The sequence below is a fragment of the Littorina saxatilis genome, linkage group LG11 (assembly GCF_037325665.1).
Source record: "Littorina saxatilis isolate snail1 linkage group LG11, US_GU_Lsax_2.0, whole genome shotgun sequence".
NCBI lineage: Eukaryota > Metazoa > Mollusca > Gastropoda > Littorinimorpha > Littorinidae > Littorina > Littorina saxatilis.
Window position 1 is genome coordinate 9,235,970 of NC_090255.1, and position 13,986 is coordinate 9,249,955.

General features: G+C 43.1%; 1 protein-coding gene across 1 annotated transcript in view; it reads left to right on the forward strand.

Moving 5' to 3' along the window:
- LOC138979684 (uncharacterized) overlaps positions 1–13,833 on the forward strand; it is a 41,218-nt gene extending 27,385 nt beyond the window's left edge. Inside the window, exons 4-9 of the mRNA XM_070352404.1 lie at positions 3,479–3,602; positions 8,619–8,879; positions 9,878–10,084; positions 10,902–10,939; positions 12,897–12,969; positions 13,643–13,833. Coding sequence (XP_070208505.1) covers positions 3,479–3,602; positions 8,619–8,879; positions 9,878–10,084; positions 10,902–10,939; positions 12,897–12,969; positions 13,643–13,818 — 879 coding nt within the window. The 3' untranslated portion in view covers positions 13,819–13,833. The remainder of the gene's footprint in view (positions 1–3,478; positions 3,603–8,618; positions 8,880–9,877; positions 10,085–10,901; positions 10,940–12,896; positions 12,970–13,642) is intronic.
- The last annotated feature ends 153 nt before the right edge of the window (positions 13,834–13,986 follow it).

Consider the following 13,986-nt stretch of genomic DNA (forward strand, 5'->3'; position numbering starts at 1 on the left):
TTGTTATGCTTTGAACATCGCGAGAACTTCGAACCTTGGCTTGTGCAGCTCGCACGAGATCGCTGTACCGCATGCTTTGCTATGCTCTGAAGCTTGCGAGAGATTACGAGAGCTTGGAATACCGATAGGGTCTATTGACAGCTCTCTCTGTCTCTGTCTCTCTCTCGTTCTCTTTTCCTATTTCTCTGTCTCTCCCTCCTCCTCATACCCCCTCTCCCCCTACACCCCCCCCCCACTCTTTCCCTCAATCTGTTTTCTGTCTCTCCCTCCTCCTCATCCCCCCTCTCCCCCTACACCCCCCCCCCCACTCTTTCCCTCAATCTGTTTTGTGTCTCTCCCTCCTCTTGTATGAACAGATGTACACACCACTCATCAACATACGGACGCATTATGTTGTTCGTTATGTTGTTTTAACGCCTGTTAAAGTATTTTGCTTGGCACAGCGAGTTGCCTTTTTCCACTCCACTGATCATGCAGCTGATGCAAGATTTGGTCTGCAATCAAAACCACGTGGTAGGCTCGTGGTTGCAATGGCCAGTCGCCAAAGAAGTGTTAAAACCACTCTTAACCTAGAACAAGAAAAAGTAGATTTAGGATAGGCTTAATTGCGGCGACGGAAATGAGTCCAGGGAAAGAAAAGAAGTTGTAGAATAATAGAGAGTTGTAGAAGAAGAGTACGTCGTAATTACATTAAAAAATAAAATAAAATAAAAATACGCGAGCTCGGCTATCTAGTATCTTGTTCGAGAACTGAGGTGTAATTAAGATTAAACACAATCACTTAACGATACAGACCCAATATAACATGTCATGCACATGGGCACTGCTAGTTTAGTGGTGTACGTCATACAAATACATCGTACAGGTAAAGCTTTTTCCACTTTTACCCACTACAGTATTATTATAACCGGCAGCGAGGATGACGGAGATAGAATCGAACGAGAGTAGCTTAAACTGGAGAAACCGCAGAATAGGATTAGGAAGCTTATACTACATGTATAAATTATAATTATGATCTGTCCATATTTGCTTCAGACTTCCTTGTTGGCACTTTTCATTCTTACAACATTTCTGTCGCCCCCCTCTTCCCCTCTGCACTTCCCACTCGCTGAATCTCATGTTTAACATGAAATTTACATGGACAAATGCCATGTCACAGGTTGTGTAAGGGGTGTCATGTAAGTTGGGTTTCATACAGTGCTTGTGGGTCGCCTGTGACTGCATGATGACCTGTGACTGCATGATGACCTGTGACTGCATGATGACCTGTGACTGCATGATGACCTGTGACTGCATGATGACCTGTGACTGCATGATGACCTGTGACTGCATGATGACCTGTGACTGCATGATGACCTGTGACTGCATGATGACCTGTGACTGCATGATGACCTATGACTGCATGATGACCTGTGACTGCATGATGACCTGTGACTGCATGATGACCTATGACTGCATGATGACCTGTGACTGCATGATGACCTGTGACTGCATGATGACCTGTGACTGCATGATGACCTGTGACTGCATGATGACCTGTGACTGCATGATGACCTGTGACTGCATGATGACCTGTGACTGCATGATGACCTGTGACTGCATGATGACCTGTGACTGCATGATGACCTATGACTGCATGATGACCTGTGACTGCATGATGACCTGTGACTGCATGATGACGGGTGATGTGCACTCGCAACCTTGGTGCTGAAATTGTGTGTGTGTGTGAGAGAGAGAGAGAGAGAGAGAGAGAGAGAGAGAGAGAGAGAGAGAGAGAGAGGGAGGGAGAGAGGGACGGAGGGGCGAGATAGAGACATAGATAAAGTGAGAGAGAGAGAGAGAGAGAGAGAGAGAGAGAGAGAGGGGACGGAGGGGCGAGATAGAGACATAGATAAAGTGAGAGAGAGAGAGAGAGAGAGAGAGAGAGAGAGAGAGAGAGAGAGACATAGATAAAGAGAGAGAGAGAGAGAGAGAGAGACATAGATAAAGTGAGAGAGAGAGAGAGAAGAGAGAGAGAGAGAGACAGAGAGAGAGACAGAGAGAGAGACAGAGAGAGAGATGTGCAAGGGTATGACTGAGTAAGACAGAATGTGCGAACCACAAAATGGGGAGAAGGAGGGACAAAGGGCGGAGAGAATTCTTACACATAGGGATGAGAGAGTTTAATGGCTCATTCTTGAAAGCAATTAATCAGACGATAGCTCTTGAAACACCTGCACATTCCACAAAGGAAAAAAAAAATAAAGAAAAGGGGGAATGAAGAAGATAAAAAGCCCTGTGCACTAGCTCTGTGCCAAATAATTTGTAGCTGGGAGCCCCCCTACTTGAGATTGAAGCTGCAGGACACAGCAGGTGGGTGGAGAATAAAAATAGCCTCTTGTTTGTTGAATCTCTTAACAATTGAAAGGATGCTAAACTGACAGCCAGAGGGGTATGTCTGTATTTATGGCTCAACTTCACATGCAGTTTAAAGGTGTCTGGACGATTCTGCGAGCAGACCACAGGAGCAGACTAGAGGAACTGACTGGAAGAGCGCTGTATACATGGCTCTTTTTGAAGACGCCATTGCGGTGTATTATTGTTGCAGGGACAAACTGGGAACTTGCGAACAAATCACTTTAGTGTATTCCCTTAGAAAGTTGAACACTGTTATCTAACATTGGTCATTGCCTAAAGACGTCATTGCTGTGTTCATGAACAAAGCACTTTAGTTTTTTCCCTGAAAGTTGAACACTGTGATCTAACATTGTCTGAAGATGCCATTGCTGTGTTCATGAACAAAGCACTTTAGTGTTTTCCCTGAAAGTTGAACACTGTGATCTAACATTGCCTAAAGACGTCATTGCTGTGTTCATGAACAAAGCACTTTAGTGTTTTCCCTGAAAGTTGAACACTGTGATCTAACATTGCCTAAAGACGTCATTGCTGTGTTCATGAACAAAGCACTTTAGTTTTTTCCCTGAAAGTTGAACACTGTGATCTAACATTGCCTAAAGACGTCATTGCTGTGTTCATGAACAAAGCACTTTAGTTTTTTCCCTGAAAGTTGAACACTGTGATCTAACATTGTCTGAAGATGCCATTGCTGTGTTTGATTGTTGCAGGGACGAACTGGGAACTTGTGAACAAATCACTTTAGTTTATTCCTTTAGAAAGTTGAACACTGTAATCTAACATTGTCTAAAAGAGGCCATCGCTGTGTTTTATTGCAGGGACGAACCCAGACAGTCAGAGTAACACATGAACAAATCACTTTAGTTTGTTCCCTTGACCTGACCTGAAGAAAGTTGTTGATCTGATCTGACATTTCCTAAAGACCTAATTGCTGTGTTATAACTATATATATATATGGCAGGGATGAACCGGGATGATGAGAGTTACTCATGAAGAAATCACTCTAGTTTATTCCCTTGAAGAAAGTTACACACTCTGATCTGACATTGTCTAAAGACGCCATTGCTGTGTTGGATTGTTACAGGACCAGCCGGGATGGTCAGAATACGAGGAGATCAGCGGCTCCGGGAGTGGAATGGACGCTACGGACGACGAGGATCTGCTGACATCTGGGTCCGGCAGCGGTGCGTCGTCACCTGACTTTACAGGTGAGAGACCATACCCCGAATGCACTATTTGTTTTTTGTCGTTAGTTTTCATACAGATGGGGTGCACAGGTTAGTGACCATTCTCATAACGTAGAATTTGTTTTTTGTTGTTAGTATTCACACAGAGATGTGTTGCACTTGAGTTAGTGACCACGCTTTTCATGCTGGACTTGTTTTCTTCATTTTTGACTCACATGCGAAGCAAAAGTGAGTCTATGTACTCACCCGAGTCGTCCGTCCGTCCGGACGTCCGTCCGTCCGGAAAACTTTAACGTTGGATATTTCTTGGACACTATTCAGTCTATCAGTACCAAATTTGGCAAGATGGTGTATGATGACAAGGCCCCAAAAAACATACATAGCATCTTGACCTTGCTTCAAGGTCAAGGTCGCAGGGGCCATAAATGTTGCCTAAAAAACAGCTATTTTTCATATTTTTCCCATTTTCTCTGAAGTTTTTGAGATTCAATACCTCACCTATATATGATATATAGGGCAAAGTAAGCCCCATCTTTTGATACCAGTTTGGTTTACCTTGCTTCAAGGTCAAGGTCACAGGAGCTCTTCAAAGTTGGATTGTATACATATTTTGAAGTGACCTTGACCCTGAACTATGGAAGATAACTGTTTCAAACTTAAAAATTATGTGGGGCACATGTTATGCTTTCATCATGAGACACATTCGGTCACATATGATCAAGGTCAAGGTCACTTTGACCCTTATGAAATGTGACCAAAATAAGGTAGTGAACCACTAAAAGTGACTATATCTCATGGTAGAAAGAGCCAATAAGCACCATTGTACTTCCTATGTCTTGAATTAACAGCTTTGTGTTGCATGACCTTGGATGACCTTGACCTTGGGTCAAGGTCACATGTATTTTGGTAGGGAAAATGTGTAAAGCATGTGAGTCGTATGGGCTTTGCCCTTCTTGTTTTCTGTATGGGTGAAACGCAGGGATGATGAAGTTGTTGGACTCTTCAGACATTGCTGTTCTTGCAGTTTGTCATCATTATTCTAGCAATATTTCGGTTACAAAGGGAATGTGTCAGTTATTTGAAATTTCCATGAAGGGGACAGGTTGAAATAAAGAGAGAATTTTTTTTTTTCAACGTGAAGAAAAAATTGTCTTTATTCCAAAAGTGTTTGTCTCCATGGTTGCTGTTAAGAAGTTTTGCCGCGGTGCACAAAGGTTAATTTTCAGTAGACTCTGACCTCTAGTTCCTCGTATGACCGCAAAAAGTGGATGCACTTGGGAGGTCAACTTCTCTTTTCTTGGCTGACGAGAGAACAGTTTTGTGGCTAATTAATATTACTATTATTAGGACCGCTTTTGTCATTTAGACATTGAAATAAATTAATGTTCACGAGCTAGCTAGGTTGTCTTGGTGTCACAAATACTTGTAAACCCCACGGTTCACTGGGTTGACAGGACCTCTTGTGTCACTGTCGATGTGTGCATCTTCCTCTTTCTACCTCTTCCTCATTCTATTTGGTGCACATTGACACTCAGTCACGGTATGGTGAACACAATGCATGCACACACTCACACACACACACACACACACACACACACACACACACACACACACACACACACATTCTCTCTCTCTCTCACACACACACATACACACGTGTTCTCTCTCTCACTCTTTCTCTCTCTCTCTCTCTCTCTCTCTCTCTCTCTCTCTCTCTCTCACACACACACACACACACACACACACACACACACACACACACACACACACACACACACACACACACACGTTCTCTCTCTCTCTCTCTCTCTCTCTCTCTCTCTCTCTAACTCTATCTCTCTCTCTCTCTCTCTCTCTCTTGATGCATTCCATGAGAGTACTGAAGTGCACACAAAAGGAAACGTCCAACTCATTCAGATTATAACCCTACAGCACTTCCCTCAACTGGAAGATGTATACATGTGCAAAATATTTACATGAAAGAACTTTTTTTGCCATTGTAGAGTGTTATGACACATTGCCCATAAAAAATGTACTAAAGATTCTAAAAAAAGAAAGGGGAAAAATGTGGGAAGAGGAAGAAAAAGTTAAAAATATAAGAGAACAAACATTTATTGGAATTTTGCAGCGCAGGAGTGTCTTTTTCTTTTCAACGGATAATTGTAGCTTCCCTTTTAAATTTGTGGCAATCATAATGTAAACTAGAACAACATGACAAATGATATCCTTGTTGGGGTGAGGAGTTTAGGCCTGACATGTTAAAAAAAGAAAGAAAAAAGTTGTAGCTTTTTTATCTTCTCTTTTTTGACAAATGATATAATATATAATATATCCATCTTGTTGGGATTAGGAGTGTAAGACCAAGGTTCACTTTGAAACGTTTTTCTTTTCCTGGATGTTTCTTTATTTATTGGACAGTTCTCCATAAGCTCTTGGCTGGCTAATTGTGCATGGCCGGGGTATCAGTGCTGTTATTCTCTTTGGTGCATCAGCCAAGCGGCAATCTCCCGATATAACCCCGTCGGTTCAATCTTCAAATGGTTCAAAACTACAAACACCGTACCGGTTATGGATTCCTACAACGGGATAACGGAAAAACCAAGTTCAACACCACTCTATATATACTCCAGACGTCACGTGACGGAAAGAATGTCATCACACCATTGAAATGACATTCTTTCCGTCCCCTATAGGCGACGAAATAGGTCAGATTTTGTGCACTTTTTAGTGGAAAATGCTTCGACGCCGGAGCGGGTACTGGACCCAGTGCCGTTGTAGTGCAAGTGTACTTTGTAGTGCACTTGCACTACAACGGCACTGGGTCCAGTACCCGCTCCGGCGTCGAAGCATTTTCCACTAAAAAGTGTGACCTATAACCGGTACGGTGTTTGTAGTTTTGAACCATTTGAAGATTGAACCGACGGGGTTATATCGGGAGATAGCCAGCCAAGCAACACTACCCATGGAGATTTATAGATGGTTGACAGCCCTCACCAAAAGGAAGCGGTCTATTTTTAGCTGGAAGAAAAGACATATTAGATTGTCTTGTGAAGCGAACACAGTGCTTATTTTGCAAAAGAACCTTTGAAGTATTCAAATAGTTGGCTGACAAAGGAAAGAAAAAAAATGTGATAGGATTATACTCAGTTTATTAATAGGTTATATCTGTGTATGGGTGTGTAAGTGTGTGTGTGTGTGTGTGAGTGTGTGAGTGTGTGTGTGTGTGTGTGTGTGTGTGTGTGTGTGTGTGTGTGTGTGTGTGTGTGAGTGAGTGTGTGTAATAACTTTACACCTTGCCTTTGTTTATCTACATAAAAAGATGAAGAAAGGGGAATGAGTGGGGGTAGTGCATCCTGTGGGTGCTTTATTGGCAGCATTATTTAGCAGGGATACGCAGAAAGGGGGGGGGGGGGGGGGGTGTGTGTGTGCGTGAAATGAAAGCATTTTGTTTATGCTCTTTTGCAAAATGTATGAGTGAAGCGATTCTTTGATCAGGTTTTGTGCGCAAGGACAGAAAGAGTGCATTTAATCAGAGAATCTTGATGCTGATTGTGTGACTGGGAAAGACAGTCCAGATCACAGAGATAATTATGCCCGTCGTTAGAAGTCGGTCACCCTTGTCACAACCAATTAATATAATTAATCAGCAGAGATAATGGCATTGCTGCGCTCACAAGCTTTGGGGTCGGCATTAATGGGCATGTCAGGTGTTTCCACGGTCAGAAACTCTAGGTCAGTGACAAGGGAGATAACTGTGACCGCTCGCTAGTTCTTCATTATGGGATTAAGTGTGATCACAAGGCTTAAAGTTACACTTCTCTAAAGCTTGGAATGTGAATCATGACATTTAAAAGTCAAAACAATAAGTTTCAGAAAGCGACAAAGAGTAAAGCCTTTCGTTAATCACTGTTTTATATTAAGGAAACAGAATGTTTTTGTTTCTTTGTGTGTTACAATGTACTGTAAAATGGGCTTACTTTAAAAAATTAGAAAAAAAAAAGAGAAAAAAAAGAAGACAAAATGCTTTGTTTTTATATGGCACAGAGGTCATGGTGTGTGTCACTGTTTAAAATCACGTGAAGGGGGCTTATTGTAGTGGGCTTATTTTGGTGGGTTTATTATAATGGCTTGAAGTGGGCTTATTTTGGTGGGTTTATTATAATGGCTTGAAGTGGGTTTATTTTGGTGGGTTTATTATAATGGCTTGAAGTGGGCTTTATTTTGTTGGGTTTATTATAATGGCTTGAAGTGGGCTTATTTTGGTGGGTTTATTATAATGGCTTGAAGTGGGCTTATTTTGGTGGGTTTATTATAATGGCTTGAAGTGGGCTTATTTTGGTGGGTTTATTATAATGGCTTGAAGTGGGCTTATTTAGGTGGGTTTATTATAATGGCTTGAAGTGGGCTTATTTTGGTGGGTTTATTATAATGGCTTGAAGTGGGCTTATTTTGGTGGGTTTATTATAATGGCTTGAAGTGGGCTTATTTTGGTGGGTTTATTATAATGGCTTGAAGTGGGCTTATTTTGGTGGGTTTATTATAATGGCTTGAAGTGGGCTTATTTTGGTGGGTTTATTATAATGGCTTGAAGTGGGCTTATTTTGGTGGGTTTATTATAATGGCTTGAAGTGGGCTTATTTTGGTGGGTTTATTATAATGGCTTGAAGTGGGCTTATTTTGGTGGGTTTATTATAATGGCTTGAAGTGGGCTTATTTTGGTGGGTTTATTATAATGGCTTGAAGTGGGCTTATTTTGGTGGGTTTATTATAATGGCTTGAAGTGGGCTTATTTTGGTGGGTTTATTATAATGGCTTGAAGTGGGCTTATTTTGGTGGGTTTATTATAATGGCTTGAAGTGGGCTTATTTTGGTGGGTTTATTATAATGGCTTGAAGTGGGCTTATTTTGTTTTCAGAGACCACACACTTCACATTTGAAATTGCGTAGCTGAGTGGGGTTTATTCGGGGACAAAAAATATAATTTTCATAGACCACAATAATGCTCACAGCATGTCTGCTTTATATCTGTTGCCATAGACACAACCAGGTACACACCCAAACCCACCACCACCTCCACCACCACCACTGCCTCACCCTTGTCACCCTGCGAGAATCTTCGCGACGCAAGCAAGCACCTTCTGGGCAATTACGTGCCGCGTTGCACAGAGCAGGGAGATTACGACAGCCTGCAGTGTCGCGGGCACCCGGGCACGGGCACTTGCTGGTGTGCCGATCTGAGCGGTCGAGAAATCCCCGGCACTGCCCTTAACCCGCCCAACACGCCCGACTGTGACACAGGTTTGTGGGAGAGTTGGGTTGACACGCTTAGTTTTATTAACCTGAAACGGAGAGAGAGAGAAAAGGACCAAAATGCCCAACTGTGACACAGGTTTGTGGGAGAGTTGGGTTGACACGCTTAGTTTTATTAACCTGAAACGGAGAGAGAGAGAAAAGGACCAAAAAAAGTATGAAATCCAGGGTTTCAGAGCTGAGGCATACAACACCGTGGCTGGCTCCTGACCAATTGGTATCTTTCTCTTGCACCTGGGCTCAGGTTTCTGACGTGGTGTGGTTTACCTGCTGTATTTGTTGGACTCAGAATCAGGGTTGCATAGTTTGCCGTGTTTGCCATAATAACATTAACACAAGTTTAGTACCTACTTGGAAAGACAACTTAAGTAACTGTTGTTGACATTGAAACTTTCGCCTGTTGTGTTAGTATGATAACCTCCAAAGGATTTTGTAAGTCAGCAAGATTCATGGAAGAGTCTGCTGAATTTGCCATCACAGCTGGTTCTGTGATTTGTGTCTGAGACTGTTTTCAACACAGAACAATTAGTGATGCCTTTACCGCATATCTGTCTTCGTATATTTTAAGCACAGAATAATTAGTGAAGCAGGTATTGCGGTTATCTGTCATTTTTATCTTAGCCAGGCTTAACCCATAATGTCCCATCATCGTGTCACTACAGTGGCACGTAAAAGACCTCTGTCATTCAGAATGATTCTGCCACAAGTGCAGATGGCTGATATCACCTCAACATGCACAGACCCAGAGATGGTATCCATCTCCCACCATCGTGTCACCATAGTGGCAGGTAAAAGACCTCGGTCATTCTGCTTTAAGTGCAGAAGGCTGATACCACCTAGACATGCATACACTTGTGTATCTCATCTAAAGTCGGGTTAAAACCGGGGAACATTGAATTGCTCTCCATGCGCGTCAGTTTTTAACATGGAAAAATGCTTAGTCCCTTTTGTGCATGACTTTACTTTGTGTCTTGGTCTGTTTTCAGGTACAAACCTGCCTCCGTGCGTGTTCCGGTTGGTGCAGCAGTCTCGTTCCGGTCTGCTGGGCGCGTTCAGACCCACGTGTACTCTGGAGGGCGACTTTGAGAAGGAACAGTGCAGCGGCTCCATGTGTTACTGCGCCGACAGCAAGAGTGGCGTCAAGATCTCCAACACCGAGGTCTTCTTGCCAGACAGACCCAACTGCAGTGGTGGTGGGTGTTTGATGACAAGGGATTATGAGGGGGAGAGGGGGGGGGGACGTTTCATTTGGCCCTGTGTAGATGAAAATATTTCCAATGCCGAGGTCATCTTCAGGTTCAATGTGTTATTGTGTGGACAGTAGGTCATCTTCAGGTTCCATATGTTATTGTGTGGACGGTAGGTCATCTTCAGGTTCCATGTGTTATTGTGTGGACGGTAGGTCATCTTCAGGTTCCATGTGTTATTGTGTGGACGGTAGGTCATCCTCAGGTGCCATATGTTATTGTGTGGACGGTAGGTCATCTTCAGGTTCCATATGTTATTGTGTGGACGGTAGGTCATCTTCAGGTTCCATATGTTATTGTGTGGACGGTAGGTCATCTTCAGGTTCAATGTGTTATTGTGTGGACGGAACGAAAGGTGCAAGTTCATAAGCACAAAGGTCTTCTTGCCAAGACAAACCAGACTGCACAGTGGTGGGTTTTTGATTAGAATGGATTATAGATACTTTTTTTTTTGGGGGGGGGTGTAGTAGTTGAAGGAATGTGGGTTTTCTCCATGTTTTATTATATTATTTTGATCACTAATGGGGAGAGGCAGGGGCAGGGTTGTGGTATACCAATCAAGGGAGATAAACCAGTTTTGTTCTCTGTATTTTGTTCACATTTATTGACTTGTATAAATTCTTTTCTGTCTGATAATGTTATTATGATCTCTGAGGGACAAAGCTTTGGAAAGGGGTTGTGGTGTACCAATCAAGGGAGATAAACCTGTTATGGATGAACACTGCACACACAACTGTTGACATATGACGCTCTCTGTTTTCAGATAAACCAATCGAGGAACCACGCAAAACTGACAAACCGGTAAGCATCACCTGTTATTTCACGTGACACCAGGCTGAAGTTCAGAGTGTCTCGTGCAAATGTTTTCTCTTTCACACAAGATTTGAAGTATTTAGGACTTCTAGCAGTAACAATTTAAGGCATAGCAAGTTATTGTCTGATACGGTGTAAACCCCCTTGTTTAAGAGCTCTGAATTTGACTTCCCTTCTTCTTCTTCTTCTTCTGCGTTCGTGGGCTGAAACTCCCACGTACACTCGTGTTTTTTGCACGAGTGGAATTTTACGTGTATGACCGTTTTTACCCCGCCATTAAGGCAGCCATACGCCGCTTTCGGAGGAAGCATGCTGGATATTTTCGTGTTTCTATAACCCACCGAACTCTGACATGGATTACAGGATCTTTTCCGTGCGCACTTGGTCTTGTGCTTGCGTGTACACACGAAGGGGGATAAGCCACTAAGCAGGTCTGCACATAAGTTGACCTGGGAGATCGGAAAAATCTCCACACTTAACCCACCAGGCGGCCGCGACCGGGATTCGAACCCTCGACCTTCCGATTAAGAGGCCGACGTCTTACCAGCACGCCACAGCGCCCGTCACTTCCCATCCATTCAAGACCTTGTTCAGATTTTCTGTTCATAACTTCTGTAAATTTACCTCCATTTTTAGACTTCAACCTTTTTAACTCATTGTCTCCCAGGTACAGATATATCCGTACCCACTCATATTGCTCTATCTGACCAGGTACGGATATATCCGCTCAGACTGTTAGCTTCAGTCGCTTCCTGTAACGTCCATCCAACGCCTGCATTCCAGCATGTTGATACACAGTTACTACAATTCTGAGTGACCTGCTGCAGCACAGCTGGTCTCAGCTTAAAAAAACTTGGTCAACATAGGTGGGGTAGAAAGACTTCACTTTCTCCGAGTTTATGTTGCAAATAATGCATTGCTAATGTGAATAAACTTAGTGTAGACTTAGTAGTAAACTAACAAACCAATAAAATGTAGGATGGGAGGTGGTCCTACTTTCCATTATTTTGTCTTGAGGAAAATGTCCTCCATGAAAATAAAACAATATTAGGGATGAGGATAAGGCCAAAAAAAAAAAAGGTCTGTTTACGGTAACATAGGCCAAAAAAATAGGGTCGGTAGGTCGGGTTTTTATTTTTATTTTTTTCTCTCCAAAAAACCATCTTTTTACGTTATTTTGCCAAAAAACCAAGATTTTTTTTTTGCCCCCCCAAATGCCAAAAAAAAAGTCTAGGGTCGCGCGAAAAAACTAGGGTCGGTCGGGTTACCGTAAACAGACTTTTTTTTTTTTTTGGCCTAAGATTTTATGTATAGTCCTGTCAGATTCTTCTCGTGGAAATTTGGGCTGCTTTCTCTCTGGAGAAAACGAGCAGCCATACAGTACAGCCATACAGTACAGCCATACAGTACAGCCATACAGTACAGCCATACAGTACAGTACAGCCATACAGTACAGCCATACAGTACAGCCATACAGTACAGCCATACAGTACAGCCATACAGTACAGCCATACAGTACAGCCATACAGTACAGCCATACAGTACAGCCACACAGTACAGCCATACAGTACAGCCATACAGTACAGCCATACAGTACAGCCATACAGTACAGCCATACAGTACAGCCATACAGTACAGCCACACAGTACAGCCACACAGCACAGCCACACAGCACAGCCACACAGCACAGCCACACAGCACAGCCACACAGCACAGCCACACAGCACAGCCACACAGCACAGCCACACAGTACGGTGCTATCTATTTTTTTCTTTTTCCTGCATGCGTTGATATGATTCATGTTTCCAAGCCCTGAGATTTTCGCTGTGAACTTGGGGTCTTAACCATTGCTGTTGTTGATCCTATTTGTTCTGTAGAAGCAAGCAGCACTTCTATCTGTTCTCTTTGACTGCCAGTTAATTTATTCTGAGCGTTGTTGTTGCAGATTACATCGCCACCCAGAGAGACTACGCTCAGACCGATGGAAGAGGAAATTGTCACCAAGATCAACGTTAATAGTGAGTACACCTCTCACTCCGTGTGTGTGTGTTGTGTGTGTGTGTGTATGTATGTGTGTGTGATGTGAGTGTGTGTGTGTGTGTGTGTGTGTGTGTGTGTGTGTGTGTGTGTGTGTGTGTGTGTGTGTGGAGAGAAGAGAGAGATGAGAGGGGGAAAGAGAGAGCAAGCAAGCGAGTTGTGCCTTTTGATAGGAACGTGTTTGACAGTCTTATTAAGACTGACAATGAAGTGACGATTAACTGAAGATGACGGGTGTCAGTGTCCATCTACAGCATCTTCTACGTCATGATTGCTAATGTTTATAGTCGGCATCTAAGTGAGAGTGAGAGATAGAGAATTCGAACTAGAAAACTTCATCACAGAAGGATAATAGCATTAGGTCTATATGGTCCTCTCTTACATCCACTGGTCTAGAGAGAGAGGGAGAGGGAGAATATGTTCTTGGTGCTATCAGTTCGACCCCAGAGCCCAGGTTACGAAACTGAAGCAAGCCATGTGCAAGTATCCACAACTACTAGAAACATTGTTACAAAGTTGGCTATCAGTATCTACAGAGATTCTGTTTGAACAATGTCACAAGTGCTGCCAGGGATCCAAGCCCTATGCTTAATAACTGATTCCTTCATGAGTGACCATGCTGTTTGACCTACATGTTTGACTTTTCACTTTCAGTTGGAATTGGGGTGGAGGGAGAGGATAAAAAGGACGAAAAGCCCCCAGTATCCAACGAGACGGGCGGCAGCGGCCCGATGAAGGAGCCCAGCTCTGCTGCCCACGTTATGACACAGCCTGGTATTCTGGCAGGTCAGTGTGTGTGTGTCTGTGTGTGTGTGTATGTATGGTTTTAAGAACCGTTTGTATGCTGTGTGTGTGTGTGTGTGCGTGCGTGTGTGTGTGCAAACTTTCATGTTATATCTCAGGGCAATATTGTAACAGGTTCGTTAGTGTGTGTGTGTGTTTGGTTTGTATGTGTGTATGCATGTGTGTGTGTTGTTTAAAGACATTGTTTGTGTGTT